This window comes from Abramis brama (assembly GCF_963993115.1).
Source record: "Abramis brama genome assembly, chromosome: 1".
NCBI lineage: Eukaryota > Metazoa > Chordata > Actinopteri > Cypriniformes > Leuciscidae > Abramis > Abramis brama.
In genome coordinates, this window is record NC_139963.1 from 24,972,944 (window position 1) to 24,996,725 (window position 23,782).

The 23,782-nt window shown below is 36.0% G+C and overlaps 2 protein-coding genes and 1 long non-coding RNA gene across 4 annotated transcripts; all 3 read right to left on the reverse strand.

Annotated features, from left to right (window-relative positions):
- Positions 1-17: 17 nt before the first annotated feature.
- LOC311095547 lies at positions 18-5,817 on the reverse strand. The gene is made up of 5 exons (XR_014608859.1): positions 5,485-5,817; positions 2,110-2,214; positions 373-412; positions 184-212; positions 18-85 (listed from the first exon to the last, which is right to left on the reverse strand). It is a non-coding gene; the product is annotated as an uncharacterized lncRNA (long non-coding RNA).
- A 1,122-nt stretch (positions 5,818-6,939) lies between these two features.
- spns1 (SPNS lysolipid transporter 1, lysophospholipid) lies at positions 6,940-17,659 on the reverse strand. Of its 2 annotated transcripts, none has more exons than XM_084134063.1 (13): positions 17,420-17,659; positions 16,021-16,233; positions 15,018-15,083; positions 14,785-14,921; positions 14,447-14,598; positions 12,539-12,605; positions 12,212-12,354; positions 11,553-11,705; positions 11,153-11,342; positions 9,835-9,900; positions 9,255-9,353; positions 9,002-9,170; positions 6,940-7,800 (listed from the first exon to the last, which is right to left on the reverse strand). In XM_084134063.1, exons 2-13 carry the CDS (start codon positions 16,223-16,225, stop codon positions 7,730-7,732), a joined length of 1,518 nt encoding a protein of 505 aa, XP_083990189.1. In that variant the 5' UTR covers positions 16,226-16,233; positions 17,420-17,659; the 3' UTR covers positions 6,940-7,729. The 2 variants fall into 2 exon arrangements, with proteins under 2 accessions (XP_083990189.1, XP_083990190.1); XM_084134064.1 differs by having other exon boundaries at positions 16,021-16,230; positions 17,420-17,657.
- A 1,887-nt stretch (positions 17,660-19,546) lies between these two features.
- nfatc2ip (nuclear factor of activated T cells 2 interacting protein) lies at positions 19,547-23,705 on the reverse strand. The gene is made up of 9 exons (XM_084110531.1): positions 23,577-23,705; positions 22,847-22,969; positions 22,644-22,698; positions 21,917-22,028; positions 21,362-21,445; positions 20,861-21,128; positions 20,569-20,713; positions 20,287-20,396; positions 19,547-20,173 (listed from the first exon to the last, which is right to left on the reverse strand). Exons 1-9 carry the CDS (start codon positions 23,613-23,615, stop codon positions 20,012-20,014), a joined length of 1,098 nt encoding a protein of 365 aa, XP_083966657.1. The 5' UTR covers positions 23,616-23,705; the 3' UTR covers positions 19,547-20,011.
- Between the last annotated feature and the right edge of the window lie 77 nt (positions 23,706-23,782).

Consider the following 23,782-nt stretch of genomic DNA (forward strand, 5'->3'; position numbering starts at 1 on the left):
ATCTGTGTGTGTGTGTGTGTGTGAACTCACTTGGCTAGTGGGTAAGGTACACTGCTAATCCTGTGATGGTCTGGATGGGGCGCATCTGAATAATAAGGGAGGATAAAAGCATGTATTTGTATGCAGATTATACAATAATTTATGGGTTTTGTTGTGTATTAGAAGAAAGGACAAATTATTTACATGTCGACTGGGGATGACGAATCGTAAATCTGTGAAGAGAGACAATGTTGAGCCAACATGCATATACAACTTCAAACAAAAACATACTGTAGATATATATATTAATTATGACTGATATAATAGTGTAGCAGACAAGATCCTTTATATGGCAAAATGTGTAAGACAGCTATGCGAGATTTTATTTCTTACGGTGCTGGACTAGAGTCACTGGTCCTCTGAGGGATGGATGCTGTAAAGTAAATAAAATATACCAAATAAACAAACTAAATAATGTTAAATTATTAAAATAATAAAGTTTAAATTGTTTTTTACAAAGTCGGGCTAACATAATTAGATAATGATTTTAATGCACGACGTGGAGGGAAAGAGCCGTCCGATGTGAACCGGAGGGTGTTGCCTCCGCGAAGTGCATTAAAATAGTTTTATCTGTGGATTATCCCGCTTATACCATGGTCATGTGCCAGCATTGACAATTTAAAGCTGTCATTGATGTTTGCGGCACAATATTTGACCGGGAGGGTAAAATTGACAGTTATTTTCCTCAGTTAGATCTAGCATTCTGCCCTCTTTGAATCAGACACAGAGATAAAGTAGTGTAAGATTACATTTATTTGAATGAGTAAATTATAGCATTTATTTGAATTAATTATCGAAAGAGAGAGAGATGAAATATGCGTATCCGTGTCTGTTCAAATTTTACATTTTTATTTTTATTCTATTTTATTAATAAAATTCGCGGGGCAGTGTTGATACATTTCTGTGCTCCTGAATGTTTCTGTGTGTGTGCAGCATGATCTCTCCGCTCTCTGTGTGCTAGCGTGTGTGTGTGTGCTTCAATGAAAACAGCGCATTAATATAGAAAGGTGATTAAATTGACTTGGAACTACCCGTGCATTAAAGTCCCCATGAAATCACCAAAAAAAAAATAATAATTGTTTTGCTTTTAGTATTAATATGTTAGCTTTACTGTTATCTATAAGCTAGTGTGCTCCAAAACAATGACAAAATTCGCATTTATAAGATGTAAGCGTTCAAAATAGTCTCTCACTTCCGCCAATATGGATCAATGATTCTGATCACTCTGCACTTCAGCTTCTCATCACATTTTCTGTGTTTCACATTTTCATCCAATCAAATGCTCTCTAGAATCTGAAGCATCCCGCCCCCCTACATTAGAAATAGATGATGAAGCTGCGGCTAAAATTGGTCATTTGTTTACTATTTTCTAAATGGTGAATGGCACATAGTGCACTATATAGGGGATAGAGAACGATTCAGACAGTGTGAATGCTTTTCATTTGGGCAAATAAAGTGTGGTTTCAAGTTAGTCACGCGAACTGCCGCAGCGCACAAACAGTCTGTGTCCAGAGACACAGTAGCAGATCACATGCACGAGTCGGCGCAGACCACAAAACATATCGGACCCATTTGAATTCTGCACAGAATGCTGTATTTTAAAGCGATGGAGGAGATTAGGAGGAGAAGCGGTTAGAGATTAGGAGGGAGCTCAACGGATCTGGCTGAGCTGTGATAAACAAAACGCTAATGGACACTTTAAAAAAAGGGGAGGAACTGTTTGATATGTCCTGCCCTGTCTTCCTGTTTCAGTGAAAATTACATCAACACATTGAATAATGCTACACTTTTCAAGGCACTTCAGTGGGCCAGTTTTATTGCACACCTTTCAGCCAATCAGAATCGAGTATTCAGACAGACCATGGTATAATATACTAGCATGCGCAGAACGCAGAGTCTGACTAACAAGTCTATCTTATAACTCTTCCTCATAGGGTCATTTCAGAGTTGTGCGAAGTCAAGTTGTAAAACATTTTTTATTGAAATATATCACAAAACATCCTTTTTAACATTAAGCTTTAACGAGACAATTTTTTTTTTTTAATTATAGATAAAGAGAGGAGGTCTTACTTGGTTGTTTATACCGCCAGCAGTATGTACAAAGACTGGTTGCAAGTATGATTGACAGGAAGACAGCCCCGCCTACCACAGACAGCATTAAACTGAAGTCCATAACTGAGAAGACAATGTGAGAACATCAATTTATGGCAGTATTAGGCCACAACGGAGAGCAACAAGCTTCTTCTGAATCTGTGGTTTCAGGTTAGTATGACTAACCCGGAGAAAAGTTTGCTCATTTTGCATAAATGAAGCAGCAGCATGTGAAAAGTTAGGTGAACTCATTTCATTTGGTTTATATGAAACTGACCTGATTTAACTATATAAATGAAACAACAGTGAGATCATCAGAGATGATTTGTTTAGGTTCTTTTTCTCGTAGCGACACAAATTTTAAGAAACAGCTGAAGATCCAGATCTCCCATGAGCTCTTTAAAACATTACTCTCAATTTATTCTTTATCACTTACTACATTCCTCTTTAAATTTGAAGAACTACATGCTTTAATTTCCGCCATGCACATTTAGATCGCTTAACTAGCTTGTATCTCTCTGGATACTTTGTACAAATCAACAGCACCGTTAGTAGTTCTGAAAGACAAAGATACACATTTAAAAAAATAAAGCCTTTTTTTAAGATTTAAGCAAATTTAATTAACAGTAAAAATCCGTCATTGAATTGAATAATCCTTAATCAATTAATCAATTAAAATACGTAAGGATTATTCAATTCAATTTGATGGATTTTTTACTATTAATTAAATTTGCTTAAATCTTAAAAAAGGCTACCTTTTTTTTTTTAAATGTGTATCTTTGTCTTTCAGAACTACTAACGGTGCTGTTGATTTGACTAATTGTTTGCTTGTACACTGGAAAAATCCTATTCTTAATCAGTATCTTCTTTTCCAGTAAAAACCAAAACATTTTCGAAAATACATATCTTAAAAATAAGATTGTTTCTTCAAATAAAGGACAGTTTTAGCCAAAATCCCTTTCAAGATATATACAGTCCAGGTTCTGTTTTAGCCCTGTGATCTTTTAGAAAAAAAAAAAAGAGTCTAATTTGACTGTTTACAATGTCAAATAGCAATAGCATAAACAATGATCATATAAAGAATTCTCATCTGTGTCATTTCTATTGCATCTCAAATAATGTATTGTGCTTGATAGCGTTTTGTGGAAATTACATTTTAAATATTATATTTAAATATTGCAATAAAATGAACTCCCCGCCAAACTCCCCGCTAAAGATTATTTTATAGCTATAGCATTTTGTGCATCATAAGTTCACAAAGATAATTATTTTCACACTTTGACACATTATTAAAAAATGGATGTGATCTTTATCTTGATTTCTCTTTATTCACACATCACGTCTGATTTCGCTCTTCACTGATACCGTTGCCTTCATGATAAATAACACAAATTTTAGAAATCTTTGTTTAGATTATTATAGTTTCAAATATGTAATTCTCACATTTTTATGCATTTTTTCACGTTTTAAGACTGAAAGTCTTGGTTTAGACAAGGGTAAAAATAAATAAAAACTACAATCTACACACAAAAAAGAAACTTGATGAAAAAAAAACTTTTGAAAAAAAAAAAGGTTTCAAGACCGTTTTAATGTGACCACATAAAAACTAAAGCTAAAAGCTGAAGTTAGTACTCAATATGTTAGTTTTAATAGAAATCTGGGACATAAAATCACAGAAATTGAGCAAACTCCTGTAAAGGTATTTTATGAGATATTTGGACTTTTGTTTTCATGAGTATAAATTTCATGAGTATATACACACACTGCCGTTCAAAAGTTTGGGATCGGTAAGATTTGTAATGTTTTTAAAAGAATTCTCTTATGCTCACCAAGGCTGCATTTATTTGATTAAAAATACAAAAAAACTGTAATATTGTTAAATATTATGACAATTTAAAATAACTGTTTTCTATTTGAATATATTTTAAAATATTTTATTTTCCCTTTGATGCAAAGCTAAATTTTCAGCATCATTACTCCAGACTTCAGTATCAAATGATCCTTCAAAAATCATTCTAATATAATGATTTGCTGCTCAAAAAAACATTCATTATTACTATCAATCTTGAAAATAGTTGTGTAAAAGAAAAATTCAGGATTCTTTGAACACCGTGTGTGTCAGCTAATTTAACACCATTACGTATAACACTCAGACAGAAAACAAACTCCTGATTACCTCAACATGAATCAGTGTGCATTTTAGTGGAAACAGGTCTCTGTAACATTTCTAAAAAAATCTCTGAGAAGTCAGCTCTTTTCAGATGATACGTTTAGCTGGTTTTAATTAGTCAAATTCTCAATCTGCGAAATTTTACTCTGCATCACCTTTCTTGCAAGTTTTTACACACCTTTATATATGCTAGTGTGTGGCTGTCTGTGGTTGCATTCAGTGCCAGGAAACGGATTTCCTGTATTTTGCAGTTAGATGAGAAGAAAAAAACGACATATTATGAGAGGTTTGGGCCTCTCTTAATCCTAGATCTGTCAAGTTATAGAGAACTACTACCCAGAACCCCAAAAAAGCAGGCCAGATGACCTAAACTTTCTTATTTTAGAATAATTTTTCTTCTTTATTTCTTTCTTTTTTTAAAAAATTTGGCATGTTCTTTGGCACCCAATACTGTATTATGTAATTTTGACAAATCAAATCATGACCTGATTCAACACAACAGGACTACTCATTTACATGCATAAAATTATTAAAAGTATTCGTGTAACTCTAACACATGCTTTACAGCATCCATTAAGAAAAGGTGTGAGAGAAAAAAAAACTAAGAACATGAATGTAATTGGTTTGACAAAGGAAATTGAGTGTAATAACGAGGTTTTATTTGCGGTTGAAGACATCTTGACCCTTGGATCCTTATCAAACTACAGCCATATAACAAGCCAGCAATTTAGTCAGTCAGTTTAGAGTGACTGAGCTAGTAAATAAAACGTCTAAATAATGTGATATATGATCTAAAAATATATATATTTTGAAACATTTTCTTAATATGAACTCCACACCCAAAATTAAGGAAAGTCACCTTTCAAATTCATTTTTGTCCTGATAGATGTTATAAGCTCTTCACGTCGGTGCTCAATAGCATGTTACTTTTGCACAGAAGAAAACCAAAGGTGTTGACAGTAAAGCTTGGACTGCAAACTTCCTCATCTCCACTGATCAAGATCAGCAGATCATATAGGATCTCTAGAGTTTGTGGAGTTTCAGTTTGCAGAACTTAGATGTAAATGAGCATTACTTCACTCAAACTCAAGCTCTCTGTATCGTATCACAGAAAACTTCAAGAGTATTCCACATATAATTATGCCGCAGTTTTACATTGTGAACAGAAAAAGTAAAAAGCTTACCGATCAGAAGCAGCAGTCAAGTCAAATCAAGACACCACACTTTCTGCTCAGCAGAAACCTGCAACCAAACTGGAGACCAGTTCACACGCACGCTGCAGATGGTAAAAATCACACCTAACTCACAGCTCACTATGAAGGTGCCACCATTTTTTATTCTTCCTCCCACACAAATCACTACTTGTTCATCCGTTTTCTAAATGACCTCCCAACCCAAACTTGAACGATCCCAGTAGTCAGTCTATTAATACGCTCATATCTGCCGAGAGGTTCCTTAGGTTTTATTCATTAATACGAGACGTTGAGGTGTGTCCTGATCTACAGGGCCTTTGCTGCAAAGAACTTAACTTTTAGGTTTCTCTCCTCGCTGCACTTGCTCTCTGCATCCTCATAGGCTCATTGAAAGCGCCGTTCCATCACTTGCACCAGTCAGCACCTTTTTCCCCCCCTTTTCATCTCTGTAACTGGCTGCTCTCTTGCTCATTTCACCTCCCTTCCTTATCTCGTCTCTCATATCTGAAGGTTCGCTTTCTTGCTCGGTTTTCTGTTGTCATGCAGATTTGATTGCTTGTTTTAGTTTTCTTTCTTAATTTTCATCATTTGTCAGACGTTAGAGAACATAACACGGACCACTAAATGAGCATGGGTAAAAGACGAAGTCAATAAGGCCTTGTTTTCTGTAAAACCTGTTTTCAAACATTATAGATTATTAAAAGTGCTTTTTAAACTGAAAAGATCGAGATTCATTACGCTGAGAATTTGAGCACATTAGAACAAAATCACACTTTTTTCAATGTCAAATAATAATTGTAACTGGTCATTTTAAAAGATAATTAGTCATGCTTTATAATGTTTCACAATAAAGTTACACACAATACACACAAGTGTTTCCCTGCAGTTTCATGAGAAATGAATGAGTTCTAAACATGTCAAATTAAAAACGGTCTGTTTAGAGCTGTAAGAGTTAACTCTGCGCTTCATTATGGCGGACAGTGAGTCATAATTTCTCAGTCTTGCCTCCCACTCTTGTGGCATTTTGTGGCGTTCTTGTAGCCTACACAAACACAATTGACAGGAATGACATATAGGTAACAAGTATATTCTCACATGCACAACAACATCCACCAAACGCTCCACTGCACGGAGAACGCATGTTTCGATTCAGGCTCTTCGGTTTTCATAATTCATTCACGAGACAAATTTTCACAGCAAATTTACCAAACAGGCTTGCATCTCTATATCCCACCTACAAACAGGAAACCACAGCAACTGAAAAACCTTATGATCGTCATTGTTACCACTGCAGAGAGAAAGAGGACGCAAACATGCAAGAGACGGAGAGAATATAAAGAAGTAGTTAAAAAAAGACTTGCCATTATTAAGATATGCTGTAAGGTGAAATAAAGAGAGTAACAGAGAAAGTGAAAAGAGAGTGAAAAAAATTCAAAAAGACACAAATAAGATTACATTTCTAATTTAATATTTAGAAAAGTTACAAAACAAGATTAGCAAGCAAGTTTGCAAATTATGTCAAAAGAATGCACTAAAAACTGCCTTCATTTAAAAAATAAAATAATAATAATTACAGTAAAAATGGCATGTTAAAACATGCCATGAACCAGGCCATCGCAACAAAAATATGTAACAATATTATTTTACAAAAATATCACCAAACTAATTAGTATCTGAATCATGCCATGGTAGCGTTAGTGTTTGTTTTCTGGTTCCGTCCTAAAAGACTCTGACAGCTCAAATGTAGTATGGAAGAAAACATGAAAACAAGAAAGTGGAAAGTTTGTAAAGGCAGATCACAGACATCTGCTAGTTTTGATGAAAACAAATGCAACAGTAGTTTGAGAGTGAACGATTTGAAAAATCAATTCAGGTCTCCTCCAATTTACACTTGAAATGTAACGCTTGAAATTCTTCACCTTAATTAAAGGTGAAGAAACATCCCCAACATATAACCTTGTGTGCCTCTGTCTCCTCCCAGGCAGAATGGTTGATGGCACACAGGACTTCCAAGTAAGATGTTGTTAGTTCACAATGTTCCCAAAATCAATATTGGCGTTAAAAAATATAAGCATAATAAATTACTATAAAACTCCATATTGTGGAGATTGTCCAATCAGTGATTACTTGTCTGACACTGCTCCAGGATTGGCTGCTGATGGCACTGGCTCTGTCTGCCAAAGCCAATCAGAATGTTGTTCCCCATGTTGAAAAGCTTCCAAATTCTTGCATCATCTCAAATTAAAACACTTGACACTGACACTTTAGTGGACCTGCCTCTCTTAGGGACAACAATTGGTGCGTCATCTGGAAAACAAAGAGACATCAGTATATTAGATTTCTAAAGTGCCTGTAATGACCCTGAAAAATCAGCATGTGAATAAGAATTATAACAACAAATAAATTAAAACTGATATGATATTTTATAAAGGATTTTTTAAAAGGATTTTTAAAAAACTATTTTTTTCCCCAGAGGAACTTGTGTACAGAGTTATGTCAGGACAGTCATACACAACCTCAAATAAAAGGACTAGGATACAGTAACTGATTAGAGGACATGAAAGTTGAAAAAAAATATTCAGTGGTTGAAAATTGCTAAAATAACTTTTACTGTGCATGCAAATCTGAACAAATGATAAAGTATACAAAACGCTAGTGGGTTTTGTGCCGAATTCTGTGACCATAGTAGGTGCTGTATTGAGCTAATGCTAATCCTAACCTTATACCTTGACCAAGGCTACTTGTGCCGAAATGTTGGTAATAAATGTGCTTAAGAGAGTGTGTAGTTATTTTTTTTCCATTTAACTTGCACCTCATAAGGTGTGTGTTTGCTTTGCTGTTCTTATGAGAACCCTAACCCTACTGCCACTACATTATGTTTACAGTCACATAATTCACTATAAGACTGGCTCCAGGAGAGCTTGAGACAGACAAACAAACATATGTATCATATCATAAAAGGTTTAAAATATTTAAATAGAAATAGCAGTAAAAAAAAAATTGTATGATTCAGTATCTTAGTTGATATTACTCTTGTCAAGTTCTGATTTCTGAGAGACGCACCTTATTTCATTCATAGAGTTTACACTCATTCATGAATATATACAAGTTTAAAATGTTTAAATAGACATATCAAATAATAGAAAATGTGTATGATGTACTACTTTACCTTCATTCACTTCACAGACTCATTATTTGTGTAGTGAATTTTGGAAGCCATTATCAATGCTTTTCAGACTAAGATATTCGGCTTCAGGCACATCCCTTGTATTTAACTAGGAATGTTTTTTTTGAAAATGGCTATTAATGATGTAATAATTGATAATTCAAATACACAAAATAAATAAATAATACATTTAGAAATATATACACAGAAACAACTAAATAAATAAAAAATTTAACTAATTGGATTTGGACAAGAATATCCTGAAAATGGCAAATTCATTGGAAATAATAATGGCCTGTAAATCTAAGAGAAGACTGTGATGTCATTAGTGATATCACTCACCAGAGGGGACGTAGTTCTCGGCCAGTTCTCTGTCTTTCTCAATGAAGAGGGCCGTGGCAAGGAAGAAAGCTCCGCCCCCCACAGCCACGAAGGAGCACAGCAGGAGTGATATCTGAAGTGAACGAAACTCCCACATGTATGAGTCCGACTCCTTTATCGAGTCCGACACCTTAATAGGGGGAAAACAGACCACATGCAACCTCAAATGTCTTTTTAAAAAGAACTTTTCTGTGCATTTGTGAGATTGACGTACCACTCCTATGAGGTAAGGGCTAATAGCGTCGCCCAGCAGGTGCGAGAGCACAATCTGAAACGCTTCTGCGGTGGAGCGACGTGTAGGGATCACAACATACTGAAAGAAAGAGAGAAATAAGGACATCGAGAAAGAGATCTCATGTTATTCCACACATATTGCAAAGTAAATAATAGTTATTAATGGGGCAATAAACGTTTACATCTTGATTTTTGTTGTTGTTGTATTTTTAGCATTTTAATCATGTTTTTATATATATAAAAAATATATATATAATGAAATAATTTTAAGTCCTTCTGTGGTTCCACTACTTTGTAAGACTTTGAATATAGTGTGCCAGTGATATTAACTACTTTTATGATGCCTTTTCTGTCATTTTTTTAAAAAGTTTGAAGTCATTGAATGGCAATAACTGATTAACGTTTCTTCAAACAAGTCTAATTTTGTGTTTCATACAAAAAAACAACAACTAGTATACAAGTATGCAAAGACATGAGGGTGAGTGAATAATGAAATAAAACCATCTTTTCATTATTTTTCAGAATTGGTAGTGGATTAAATGGGAGGAAGGGAAACTCACCAGTAGGATATCTGCAACAATGGCCCAATTCATAGACAGGAATGTCTCACCCAGGAAGATAAAGACCTGATGAGAAAATAAAATAGTCAACCACCCTTGGTGAGTTTCCACCGCAGGAACTTTCCCCAGGAACTAGGAACTTTGGGCTGGTACTCGATGTGTTTACACCGCAGGAACCAGGGTCTAAATGAAGTTCCGGGTAAATATTTCCCACTCCGATAGTCCCTGCTCACGAGGTAGTACTTTTTCAAAGTTCAGGAACTTTCAGGGGTGGGACTTGTGCGCTGCACAAGCTGATTGGTTGTGTTCACGCCGCATTTTGGTTGGATGACTCCGCGCAGCATTTTATTTATTTTTAACCTCCCTTTTTTTAAAAATCTATTGCGGTTCGTGTCGTGGCTTCATGCAGTAAGAGTTGTCTGTCTGCAAATATGGAATTTAATTTAAAAAAAACTGGTGGACTGGCGACGAGTTATTTTTATGTTTTAGGATTTATTTTGTGGAAGAGGAAACTTTCTGCGCGTTCGTCCCAGCCATCTCACGGTCAATGTCCGCAATAGCTGATAACATACAAATTTTATATCTAACGTTAGCATTACAAGCTTACTGAACACGCTTTATCAGTGCTCGTCTCTTTTCTGCCACAGCTTTTATTATTAAGTCATTATTTTACACATTGTCATCTATTGCAAGGCACTCCAAACCATGTTATAAATTTACTATAACAGGATTAAAATAGCGCTTTGAGGTTAGTAACAAACAACTATTTACAAGACTGTCACTATTTATGATTGATAGACGGGGTTCAGGCTTTTTTTAAGCGTATTTGCGAAAGAGGAAATTTGTGCGCGTTCGTCCCAGGCTCACAATAACTGATAACATACGTCGCATACGAGTTTTCTGAACACGCTTTAGTATCAGTGCTCGTCTATTTTGTTTTGTTAATTACCTCTTAGTAAACCAATACATAACTGCAGCACAGTTTGAATCTCCTCCATACTTATTATAAATGTGGCGCTCAAAACTGATTACTGTCCGTCGCAGACTGGGAGGAGCAGTTGCGCGCAGTTTACCTTCCTGGTACTTTAGACCGCGGTGTAAACGCAGAAAGCAACCGGTCTGGGGCAAAAAAAGTTCCTGGGAAAAAAGTTCCTGGGACAAATTGTTCCGGGTAATTTCGGTGGAAACGCGGCTCATTATGATCAGCATTAAACTGCCCTAGATTGAAAATCAGCACTGATGTCAATAAAAAACATTTCCTGGAATAAGAGCTTTCAGATAAAACCAGGTCAGAGGAGAGGTCAGATGAGTGACTTACATAAGTGGCTGCAGTGCTAGCCTGGGCAAACATGATGGACAGATAGAGAAAGGGAGCAGAGAGGAGGAGTCCTGCAGCACAGACTAGGGGATCAGCTCGAGGGGTTTTCGTCCTCAGCATCTTGCTGGCTTGCACTCCACTCGCGACGCCCAGGATGCCCGACACAACTGTGATGCCGCCAAATATCAGACTGCAGAGCAGAAGAGATTAGAAGAACATTATCAGTGCATGTTTTTAACAGAAGTATATTTACAATACAGCATGTGCAAACGCAGTACTCTAAATGGTAACGTCCTAACAGTACCATAATACTACAAAGACATTCAAAAACAAAAGTCGGTGCAAATGTCATGGGGTGTATCTTTAGAGAGAGATGTTTGTGTGTGTGAGGGTCTGGTACCTGTCAGAGTTGTCACAGGGGATTTTTAAACATGGCTGCTTCTCTCCTATGAAGACGCCTGCTCTGAATAAAAAGGCTGGGGCCCACAGGGCCAGTGATCCTGTCACAAAGGCCACCGCAGTGAAGCCAAACGTGGACAGAATAAAACTTGGACTGAGACAACAACCAAAAAACACAAAAAAAAATCAAGAGGGAAAAGGGAAAAAGCATTTAGTTCAGCAAAGAAACAAGCAGTCACTGTGTAACTGAAATATTTTTTTTAAATGTTTCAGCATTTTTTTGTACGCACAATGAAAGTCAATGAGGTCCAATGTTGTTTTGAGCCCCACTGACTTTCAAGCTACTGGCAATACAATGGAAACATTCTTAAAAACATGCATTTCTAACAACGGCAGTCACCGAGAGCAATGCTAAAGCTACAGCTTTATGATAAAAAATTACCCTGAAATCTGATAAAAAATTGCTTGTGGTTGCTCACGACTGATCATATCAGAGGCTGCAGTGTTATCAGCAGTAATTACTTAATAACTGAGGAAAAAACCCTCAGTAAGGACAAGCAGCATTATCAGATATTGAAAATTTCCCTGCGTGACATCCAAGGCAAAGGCCATGACTTATAAATGATGCTTTAAAGGCAACATGAACTATCAGTTACTCACTTCCTGCAGAGTGCTTTCAAGTCCACGAGCCAGCTGGTTCTGTGCAGCGTGTGCTCCGGGCGAGCTTCGATAGCACCGCGCATCGGTTCCTTAACCACAAACAACAAGAGGATCACGGCCAACAGCCCCAGACCAGGGGTCACCTAAGAAAGAGAAACAAACAAATAAAAGGCAGAGACACAAGAAAGTGAGATTAAGTGGGAGAAAATTACAAAGAATTGTTATCATATTTTATCTCCAAGTGTGATTTTGTGGTGAAAGCAGCGTGTATTATGTAATCCACCCATAGACAGATAAACAGTGAAAGGTTTGGTGCTGCAGACGTACCCGAAGAGCCCAGTGCCAATCCCCAGCCATTTCATCCACTTTTGAGCCCACGATATAACCCAGACCACTGAGGAAAGAAAAGCCAGCAGGTCTGAATGAGAATTGGGATGAAGTCTGGTTCACACTGCAGCTTATGCTGGCAGAGAACTGCCCATTTAGACAGGAAGTGAATATCTGATTGACGGATCAAGTGACCAAACAGTTCGATCTTTAAGATGATGTTTAGGCCTGTGTTAATGTGCAATTTGAGACTCTAATATTCAAAAGTTTGGGGTCAGTAAGATTGTTTTTTTTCTAAAAGAAATTAAGTTTTATTCAGGAAAGACGTTAAATTTATCAAAAGTGTCAAAGACATTTATAATTTTACAAATATGTTGTTTGAGCAGCAAATCAGCCTATTAGAATGATTTCTGAAGGATCATGTGACACTGAAGACTGGAGTAATGATGCTGAAAATTCAGCTTTGCTGTCACAAGAATATGTTACATTTCAAAATATATTAAAATAGAAAACAGTTATTTTAAATTATTAAAATAATATAGGGTCATTCCGTGTCAAATCAGCCAGAGGTTCCCAGCTGGGTAAAATTCAACAATTTGAACTTTGAGATCCCCATATCTATGGGACTGAACTATATAGGGCCATGGAAATTAAGATTTCAAAAGAAAAGTTTTCAAAAGGAAAGTTACAGCCATTCAAACTTTGGAAAAACAATATTTATGGCACTAAGAAAGTTATGTTCTATGCAATTGCGTTGATAAAAAAAAACACGAGATACATTTCTAGTTTCAACGTTATTTCAGCAGATACAAAAAAGTATCAGCTTATACGCAAAGTGGCCCACGTTTGGTTTTTGACCACTGAAAATGTTTACAATTTACTCATGGAGCCGCATTAAGATCTCCATATCACTGGGATAGAGCCATCGAGGGCCTTTAAAATCAAGATACCAAAAGGAAAGTTTGTTAAGAACCAGAATCTTTAATACTTCTTGAGTTAAAGGCAGGCAAACTTGAGGCAAAAGACACAAGAAGTGCTTTTTGCCATTTTTTTAACCATCATCGTTGGCATATAATGAAACAAAGATTGTGAAAGTCAACAGACTTAACTAATAGACCTACCAATCTCTGTGTAAAAATAAAATAATGCTGCTGCCATCTTTCTAAAGTCATTTTACCTCTCTGTAAATTGGCTCCAAATCTACAAAATAGTGGATTACTCAGTAAATATACATCTGTGACAATTAATATTTGGGCTTTCATCATTATTTATGTTTGTCTTTCTTCAGAAATAAATATTAACAAAATAAAAATTGAGCTGGGTGAAGTTTCCGAAATTTGGTTGATTTGACATGGAATGACCGTATAAATAATACAAGTGATTATATTTCCCAACATTTCTGCTTATGAATAATTGTTGAATTTAATTGAAAACTTGTTTAATATTTACACAAATAAAAAAAACAAGCCTTTCAGTAGAAGCTGGAAATGTTTTATCGAAGTCCGGCATGAGTCACGAGAGAGAAGTCTGTCATTAAGTTGACATTTTGATTAAGAACCAAGAAAAAATTAAGATTAAGATAAAAATGACATGCATGGATGAATTATTTACAATAAGATCAATAACATGCATTTAGAAAATAGAATTTATTTCATGTCGACTTTAATTATCCTAACAACATTTAACAAATCCAGTGACTCATTTGCCCTTAGAAGTGCTCAACAGCAGCAGCCAGGAAACTTACAAATGCAACTCCATTTCCTGGAGTGAATAAAACTGATAATGCAACTGTGTGTGACAGAGTGTGAGAATGTGCATAGAGCTAAAGTGTGAATAACCTAGATACCAGTATTTCGACTGGCAGTTCTCTCTCTCTCTCTCTGTGTGTGTGTGTGTGTGTGGTCCCACCTGCCCACTGGGATTGCAAAGTAGAACAAGGACAGCATGTTGGTCCTCTTCTCTTTGACGAACAGATCAGCGATGATGGTGGGAGCAATGGTGGAGTAACTGGCCTCTCCGACACCCACTAGCCCTCGAGTCAACAACAACGCCCAGAAATGCTGAGAGAGGATTTATCCTATTAGTTTACTCTACAAATCACACTTTAAAACATAAATACACTTCAGTATATGAGACACCGAATCAGAGACTGAAAGCTATTGCTTTGAAACATGGTATTCACATATAAGAGTGAGGTTTAACCCTTAGTCATCTGGATAGCCTAAAATGTTTTGTGTAGGACTTACTTCTTTGCTAATGAAGGAGCTGGCAAGTGTCACCAGACACCAGAAGAAAATACCCACACTCATGATTAACTTCCTGTTGTACCTGTCACCCAGGTATCCAAACACAGGAGCCAAGAACATATAGCTGCAGATGAAGACTGAAGGGCAATAAAGAATCAAACAAAGTGAATGAAAAAATTAATAATTAAATAAATAATAATAAAACTAATTTTACATGGTATGAATCTGCTCACCTGTCTGAAGTAGCCCTGATTTTCCATCACTAATGCCGAAGAAACGCTCAATGTCTGGAAGTACACCTGAAAGAGAGGAAGTATATTGTTATCACTGCTTTATTACTGACCAATTCATACGCTGTTGCGCATTATGTTTTTAAATCTTTCTAGAGTTATTTACAAAATCAAACATTGGCAACCAACAAGAAATCTCTTTTTGCTCTACTTTTGCTATTTTATTACTATTACTTAACCTTTAAAAGAGCAGTGTTGTTATTTTTAACTAAAACTATTGAAATCATTTTCATTTATGGAAATAAAGCTAAAACAAAATAATCATGTAATAATGTGAATACAGTGATGAAGAAAGGGAGAAAAGTTGTAAAAAAAAAAAAAGTACACTATTGGCATTGAAATACATGTGTGCACAATTATTTTGATAAATAATATATGAACGTAAATATTAAGGTTTGATTAATCTGCACATCAATAAATGAAACTTAGCTCCCCAAACCTACACAACTTATTTGCACGACTGCAAACATGAATATTAGATTATCAACTTAAAATGAAAATTAGAAATTAGAAAATTAGAAAGTTCCAAGGCAAATACCTTTAACTTTAAGTACTAAAATGACTAAAACTGAAATAAAAATAAATTAAAACTAAACAGAAATATTAACAAAATGCCACAATTATGTAACAAAATGACTAAAACTTAAAATATACAAATAAAATCTAATTCGAAATTTGTATAAATACTATAATAGTTTATAAAAAATACTAAAATAACACTGTATTAGAAACAACACATAAAAACTGAATATGAATTTTCAGAATTAGTGATGTGATTTACAAGTGATTCAAAAAGAATAATCCAGACCAGGATAATCTTATACCATGAACATAAAGCACATTATCATGCCGTTTATGGGTGTTGATGATTTGCGCCTTTGTCTTGTGCATTTGATCTGGATAAAAAGGGAGCACTGATGCGCTGAAATCTAATAGCACTGGTTACCTGCCACAGTGAATCTGTCCATATAGTTCAGCAGGTTGATGTAGCAGAGTACAATCACAGTCAATATAGCTCTCTTATCAGACACTCCACTGGCAGACTCCTCCTCCTCAGGCTGAGGAGAACCCACCCCATTGTCAGCCGGCACCTCCTCCTCATTATAATCTGAGAAGAAGGGTGTGGTGTCCGCAACATCTGTCCGTGACATCACTGCTGCTGAAAAAATACATGTATAAAGATGACATGAAACAAAACTTCTTTAGAACATGGATGGTTTGGTCTACCACAATCAGATCCTAACGGGAAGTACAACCATTGACATTAGCCTACAGTGTTAACTGCTCAAGAGCAAAAAAAGACCAAAGTCTACTACTGATTACACAAAAAGATTATTGATCACATTGTAATCTCAACCTCCTGATGAAAATGCTTTTAATTTGCATGCAAAAAAAAAAAAAAAAAGTGAATGAAAAGTTGCTGTGACATTAAAAGAGCGTATTTGATTAGTGACCATATATGGTGCAGAATCTTTTTATCACCTACTTTTTTACATTTACAAAATTTCATAATGATTTATGTCAGGGTTTAAATTAAATTTTAAAACAAGTTTTTAAACGTGGATTTAAACTTTTGATCCCCACTGTTACCTTTGTGTGAGATAATCCATTTAACATATAGACAAGCAAGACGAGGACGAGTACTGAAAGAGCTCTTTGTTTAAAGCCCCGAAGCCATTTTTCTAGAATAGATTCCACTGGGACAGAAGTCATGATTTATATTCATAATCTAGTTTGTCAGGATTGTAGTTTAGATGTATTATGAAGAAGACACATGGAGAGGGAGGTAGGCACAAGCTCGTGATGCGAATTAATCACACCACAATGTCATGTGAATACAATAATGAAAATAAAAACGCTGCAAGAAAACATTAGCAAGAAAACTGTATGAGTGCACGATTTTGATAAATAAAGAATCTTTATCTACTTTCAGCAGATTGTCAGCTGAATCAAAGTAAAACTGAACCGGTTTTTGCTGATTGATGATATCTGATGCCTGGTGTTGACCAACACTAGTCTATGTAACTTACAGACATGATGCTGATTAAGCAACATATTCCACTGACAGCGACAAAAACACACATAAAGCGCGGTATTTCATGTGGTTATTTTGGAAAAGGCACAGAAAACGGTAATGGTGGTTTATTCGTTTAAAAAAAAACACAACATTGGGAAAAGCAAAACATTCAATTACAAAAATAAGGAACAACCTTTCATTTAACATTGTTGACAGACACATGTAAATCACAAAACCTAACGTTATATAAAAGAGCGATATAAACTGTTTCCCATCTGATCTATCCGAGACTGTTTACTGATCGGTAACGTTACACAGTGTTGTTTACCTGGAAAATGCAAAGCGACGTCAGAGGTGTCCTTAAAGTTCTTCTTCTGGACGCTGTCAGGCTCCCTCTGGGTTGTCGTGACGTTTCAGGATCTTTACCTTATCTCCTGTGTGAACATTTTTGAATTGCAGTGGAGAGTCTCGAAGCGAACTGTGTGCAGCTGACCGACTTACAGTTCTGTTTCTGATCTACAAGCTCAGTGCGACGCCATGTTGGAATGACGCAGTACTTCCGCTGCACAGTCATGTGAGCGCTCCCCCCTCCCCAACTCTCACTCTCTGCACTGTTTTTAAAAAATTGCAAATAAATACAATTTAAAACCGTAAGTGATAAGGATATTCTGATTTGGGCACGTAACTAGCTCTTTAAGTAAGGAATAATTGACGACAGGCCGTTGAATTATTAGAAAAATAATGCACACCCGAGGTGGTAATGCGGTCACGACGCGAAGCGGAGTGGCCGTTCACCTCGGGTGTGCATTATTTTTCTAATAATTCAACGGCCTGAAGTCAATTATTCCGCTTATACTACAGTTACCACACCTCGAAACATTGTTCAGATTATGTATTTCAAGACGTTTGTAAAGTTTTTGTCATTAAAACGCTCTTGTATGTAGGACTAATTTCTTACGCATCTAATCCCATGCCTCCGTTGCTAATTCCAAAACGTCATTTTAGAGTTAGTAACGGAGGTTTGAGCCACTGATAGCAGACTAATGCTGGGGACACACGACTAGCTGACACATTCTCTGACTGTTTTCATCGCAGCATATTTTAAACACCGACTTTGAACACAGACTGAATGCGCTGAACACGCGTTTGGACATGATCAGTCATAAGAATCAAATAACATTCATAACCGGCCTTAAAGTGTGTCCCCGGCTTTATGCAGTTATTAATGCAGTTATTAGAGAGAGATGTGCAATAATGAGACAGAAAAGCATGTGCGTCAATATTATTATTTATTTATTAATTCAATTCGTTTTAATTAATTCGTTCATTCTTTTGTTTCTATTATTGACAGATGACAGTAGACTAGCCAAATAAATGAAACACAAAGCCCTTTTAACAAGTAGGCCAATCAATAATTATTTATTTGTTAAATTATCTGCAATAAAAATTCGTGCTGCAGGACTATCCATTTATTTAGCCTATATTCAGTTTAATTTTCTATTGATTATATAGGACTATATACTTTATTTATTAAAATTAAACTGCATGTTTCCATTGATTGTGAAGCTAGACATTGAAAATTGCAGATCAAGCGCATGGGGCTAAATGTTTTTTCTTGTTATGAATTGTATCCTATTTTCCGTTATTACAGTTGACTACGCGAAGTGATATGGAACTGTAATGCGGTCAAGACCTGCCTGGAACTACTTTAGCTGTGCGTTTCCCTGAAAATAATGCACACCTTAGAACGTTCGTCAACCAATCAGATTCAAGCATTCAACGGCCCTGTAGTATAATTCATTTTATGTATTTGTAATTATGCGACTGTGAATTAATAATGATGGTACGGCATCTATAAATTATATTAAAAAAACACTTTTCTTCCGCTCTTTATGTAATTTACTTTTAAGACAAAAGATGTAAACAAAATCACTAGTGAATCTGAGTATTTCGTTGGTCTCTACTTTTTGTGCTGATGAATGCTGGTGCTTTATCAGCACAAACTAATGTAAAGCAGCGATTAATTGTTTGAGCTGATCAATGACCCGAGATAACATGGGTTTACACAAGTGTGTGAAGCTAATATTTGCTGCATTTAATATAGGTTGTTACTGGGTCAGAAAAGTCTCTGTAAAGTGACAAAATATCCCAACATATCCCTGTTGTTAATTCCTAAATTTACTTATAAAATAATTGATATATTCCCAAACTCAGAGGTGAATGTTGGCCTACTTACAGCTACTTTTGCATTTGATTTTTAAAGGTAACATCTATAATTGTTCAAGTCGCTAATTTCTTTCAAATAATTAATTCAATTTAATTATTTGACATAAATGAGTGCAATATTGTTTCATAATTTTTTTTTTATCTAGATTTTAATAGTATGCTCTCATAAAAGTAAAATGCCTCTAAAAGCCAATTCTAGTGACACAAGTACTGCATACAACAACAAAAACATCTTACAAATTTGTCATTTTATTATATTCCATTCAATACATTTTTTTTTTTAATTAAAAAATCTATTTTTAAATAAATCTGGTGTATATACACAGTGTAAAACGGATTTATATTGTTTTTGCATGTCCTCAAATGTATGCTGTTCATGGAACCTAAAAAAACAAAAACATTTGTCTGTGGTTTTTTCAGCACAAGTGATAAAGGTCTAAACCAGGGGTAGGAAACGTCGGTTCTGGAAAGCCACTGTCCTGAACCAGCTAGTCAATGAGGCTACAGGCAGGTGAGTTTTTTTCAGGGTTGGGGCTAAACTCTGCAGGACAGCAGCTCTCCAGGACCGACGTTGCCTACCCATGGTTTGAACAAATGTCAGACATCCTTTACAAATCTTTTTCTTCCTCCTTGCATACAGAACACGGTGTTGAGAAAGCACAGAACTCCCAACAACATCAATTGTGTCCGTCGTTCAGACCCAGACTTCAATGACGTCACCGTCCTCCATGTCCAGGTCAGCTGGAGTCTGATCATGTGTGACCCTTGACCCGTCAAAGAGAAATTTAGCCCTCCATCTAGCACTGGCAGCCATACCAGAGACATACTGAGACATGATGGACCCTAGAGGAGCATTCTTAAAAAAAGAAGAAAAAAGAACAATGACAGTTGAGCACTAAATGTCCTTCACAAAAACACAAGTTGCACAAAGGCACAAGAAGAACATCCAAAAAGGCATACAGTACAGACCTTTTCTAGGGAATACTCCTGCACAGACGCTTTCTCTTTGCCTTGCAGTCGCAAAGTAATAAGATTACGTTTGTCACTCACTTCTTGTTTATTCTCTGTTACTACACAATCTGGAAGAGACAGAAGGTATAAAAAGGATTTGCATGAAGGTTTCAGGAAGTGTCATTTATAGGATGTTTCCAATTAAAAACATTCGAAAGGATCCATTCAAAAACAATGGAATAAATGCACTGCGATTCATGCTAATGAATTCAGCTCAAAATTCCCACTGTTTTCTATTACCTATAATGTCAGCTATGCCGAGACCCAGCTCACTGACAGACGAGTGAATAGGGAGATCTATATCTTTCTTTAATAACAGAATTTGGCTGGTTGAGACATTGAGTATGATGGCCAGCTGTTCCACAGCTTTACTCAAAGGAGCCGTCTGCAATCGAAAGACACTTATTTAATGACAGTCCAAGTCAAATTTAAAAACATTAATTTGCCAGCTTAAATAAAAAGGTAAATGTATTCATATACTTTTATTATACCAAACAAATGTGCCTAAAAAAAAAGCGTTTATTCCACTTACAGAGAGTATTGGGATTTTGTACAACTCTGTTCGGCAGCGGAATTTTAGTGAAATTTCTCGCGCAGAGTCTCTGCCCTCAGTATTCAGGGGACGTCTTTTCTGTTTGCTGTCAGAAGAAATGATGATGATGTCATCATCATCATCATCATCATCATCATCATAGTCATTCACAGGAGATGGAGAGTTTCTGTATTCAATGACAGGTTCTCGAGGCTCAGGGGACAGACACACAAGGGAGCCGATCGCATCCAGTTTCCTGTTGATTTCTCTGGAACAGAGACGGAGAAAGAGAACAAGAGAATGTCAAACCTGTTTACTCATCTCTGGCCTTACTAGCGGTTCATTTCATTACTTCTAATATTGTTATTCATTTCTGTTTCCTCCTTGAAAGGTGATTATTGAATGTCATGACAGAATTAAAACACTCAATTTTGCTCAATTTCTCTCTAAAAGAGAGATCAGGACAAGCATGTATTTTTCATGACTAATGATGTCACTCACCGTATTTTTGGGTTTGCTCGTCTGCTCTGTTTCACTGGTGGACTGCATGGTGGTGGGGGTGGAGAGGAAGAACGAAGAATTTCTCTAAAGGTGAGGAAGATGATGATTAGATGAAAGGACACAGCTTAGAGTAGGCTAATCAATCAGCTGATTAACTGGCCTAGCTATAGGTGCATTCACCCCATGTAGTAATTACTGTAATTACGAGATTCCAACTTGTAAGAAGCATTTACGTCCTCGTAATTATCCGCAGCATTCATTTAGGCGTTATATGTTGTATATACATTTATTTATTAGGCGTTTACCATAGAAAGGCATAATTCCGATTCCATGAACAGCTCAGAGTAAAAAGTCCCGTGTTGTCATCTCGAAATAATGGTAATTACAACATGGCATGAACGCAACATATGATTCATTTGGATGTCAAGAAGCTGTTTTTGAGGCAGCTGTCACAAAAACAAATAACATTTATATTGGGTGCATGATGACTAATTTTTTATATGCCAAGAGAAACTAGACTAAAGAAACTACACTGAAGTCAGTCTGTGTACTTACTGAGCTTCACTCTGTTCTGGCTCCTCCTCTGAGCCACTCAGCTCAATGCTGATTGGCCGTTTCACTGCACGGGGTGGGGAAGGAGACCAAAGAGGGCCACCCTTTTCCTCATCTGGTATGGTAAATAAAAACAGCGAGGATGCCATTGGATTAATCCTACTAACAAAATGATAAATACCTATAATAAAGAGTCTACAAGTAATGAGAAACCTTCACTCACAGAAAGCAAGTATTACATAAAGGCAAGATATACACGACCATTCGAGGGCTTGGGGTTGGTAAGATTTTCTTTATGTTTTTGAAAGTAGTCTCTTATGTTAATGATCTTATGAACACCGCATTTATTCGATCAAAAAATACAGTTAAAAAAAAATATTGTGAAATATTATTACAAATATTATTACAATTTAAAATAACTGTTTTCTATTTTAATATATTTTGAAATGTAATTTATTCCTGTGATGGCAAAGCTGAATTTCCAGCATCATTACTCCAGTCTTCAGTGTCACATGATCCTTCAGTGTCATTGCTGAAAACAGTTGAGCTGCTTGATTTGTAATTTTTTTTTAAAAACAGTGATTGTTTTAAAAAAAAACTTTTTTTCAGGATTTTTTTTATTAATGTTAAGTTCAAAAGCATTCATCCCCCCAAAAATGTAACATTAGTGTATAAAATGTGATTTACTCAGAAGTAACGAAAAGTTCGAAAGGTCCGAAAGTTGTGATACCTGTGAGACTGGTGTTTTTGAAGGTTATTGGCTTCAGATTTAAGGAGCTGTTGACCTAAAACACAATAATATAACATCTGAATCACCTTTGTTTGTACCTTGCAACACATCCATTCCAATGCATCTAGATTAGTCAAATTTTAAAACGTGGTAAAGGTCATCAACTATATTTTTCAATCCATCAATGACTTTGATACACTCACCTTGTTGGAGTAAACAGGCACGTTTGTGATGGACGAGGCGTCGATGATGCGTCGGCGTTTGGGAGGATGTTGTTTTGGAGGGTCTGAAACAGGAACACTCTTATCCCCGACACTGTCTGATACCTGGAATTGAGAGAACAAGACAACATATAATTCCCATTTAATCTCATTTTGGGTTTCAATAGGAGTTATAACAGTAAAATAGATTTAGGTAACTTAACTGTTAACTGTCTAATCGTAACATAAGCGAAATAACAAACTGGTTTGTTTTGCACTGACTTGTGTAACAGCTACAGTCGAAACTGTTCGGTAAACCGGATAAAACAATGTTTAAAGGACCTAAGCATTATTAATAACTCCAAATTTTTTTGAATGCAAGCATAACCGCATGAAAATCTGAAACCAGTGCTAAATAATGTTGTTGTAACTTCTCTGAGTAACGTTACAGCAAACTTGAGGCTAAACCTAACACATTTACTTGAATAAAACCTTTGAAACTGGTTTACATTTTCTATGTTGTTGTTGTTGTTGTACATTAATCAATTTGACAACTGATTAGCCAGCGGTGCTATTGCACAACACGACAGGCAGTTACGTTACGTTATATAGATTACATTTTCAGATCGTTTTCTGACAAGAACTCTTCAAACGTCGTGTCCATGTAATATGTAAAGAGTAGCAATAACTCTTTAAACTTAATCCTGAATAAATGTTATACAAATGATCTTACCATTTCAGCCATAGTCCGCTTCCGCGCGCTCATTCCCATGCGCACACTCGGCTAGTCAGCGTGACGTCACAGAACAAAGCCTCGGTTACTAACTGCGCACTTTACTCTCTCATCCATTTAAACGCTTGATTCTTTTATTAATGCGGTGAATATTAAAAATTTAGTAAGATAAGGTGATTTGTTTATTTATTTCGAGTTGTAAATTA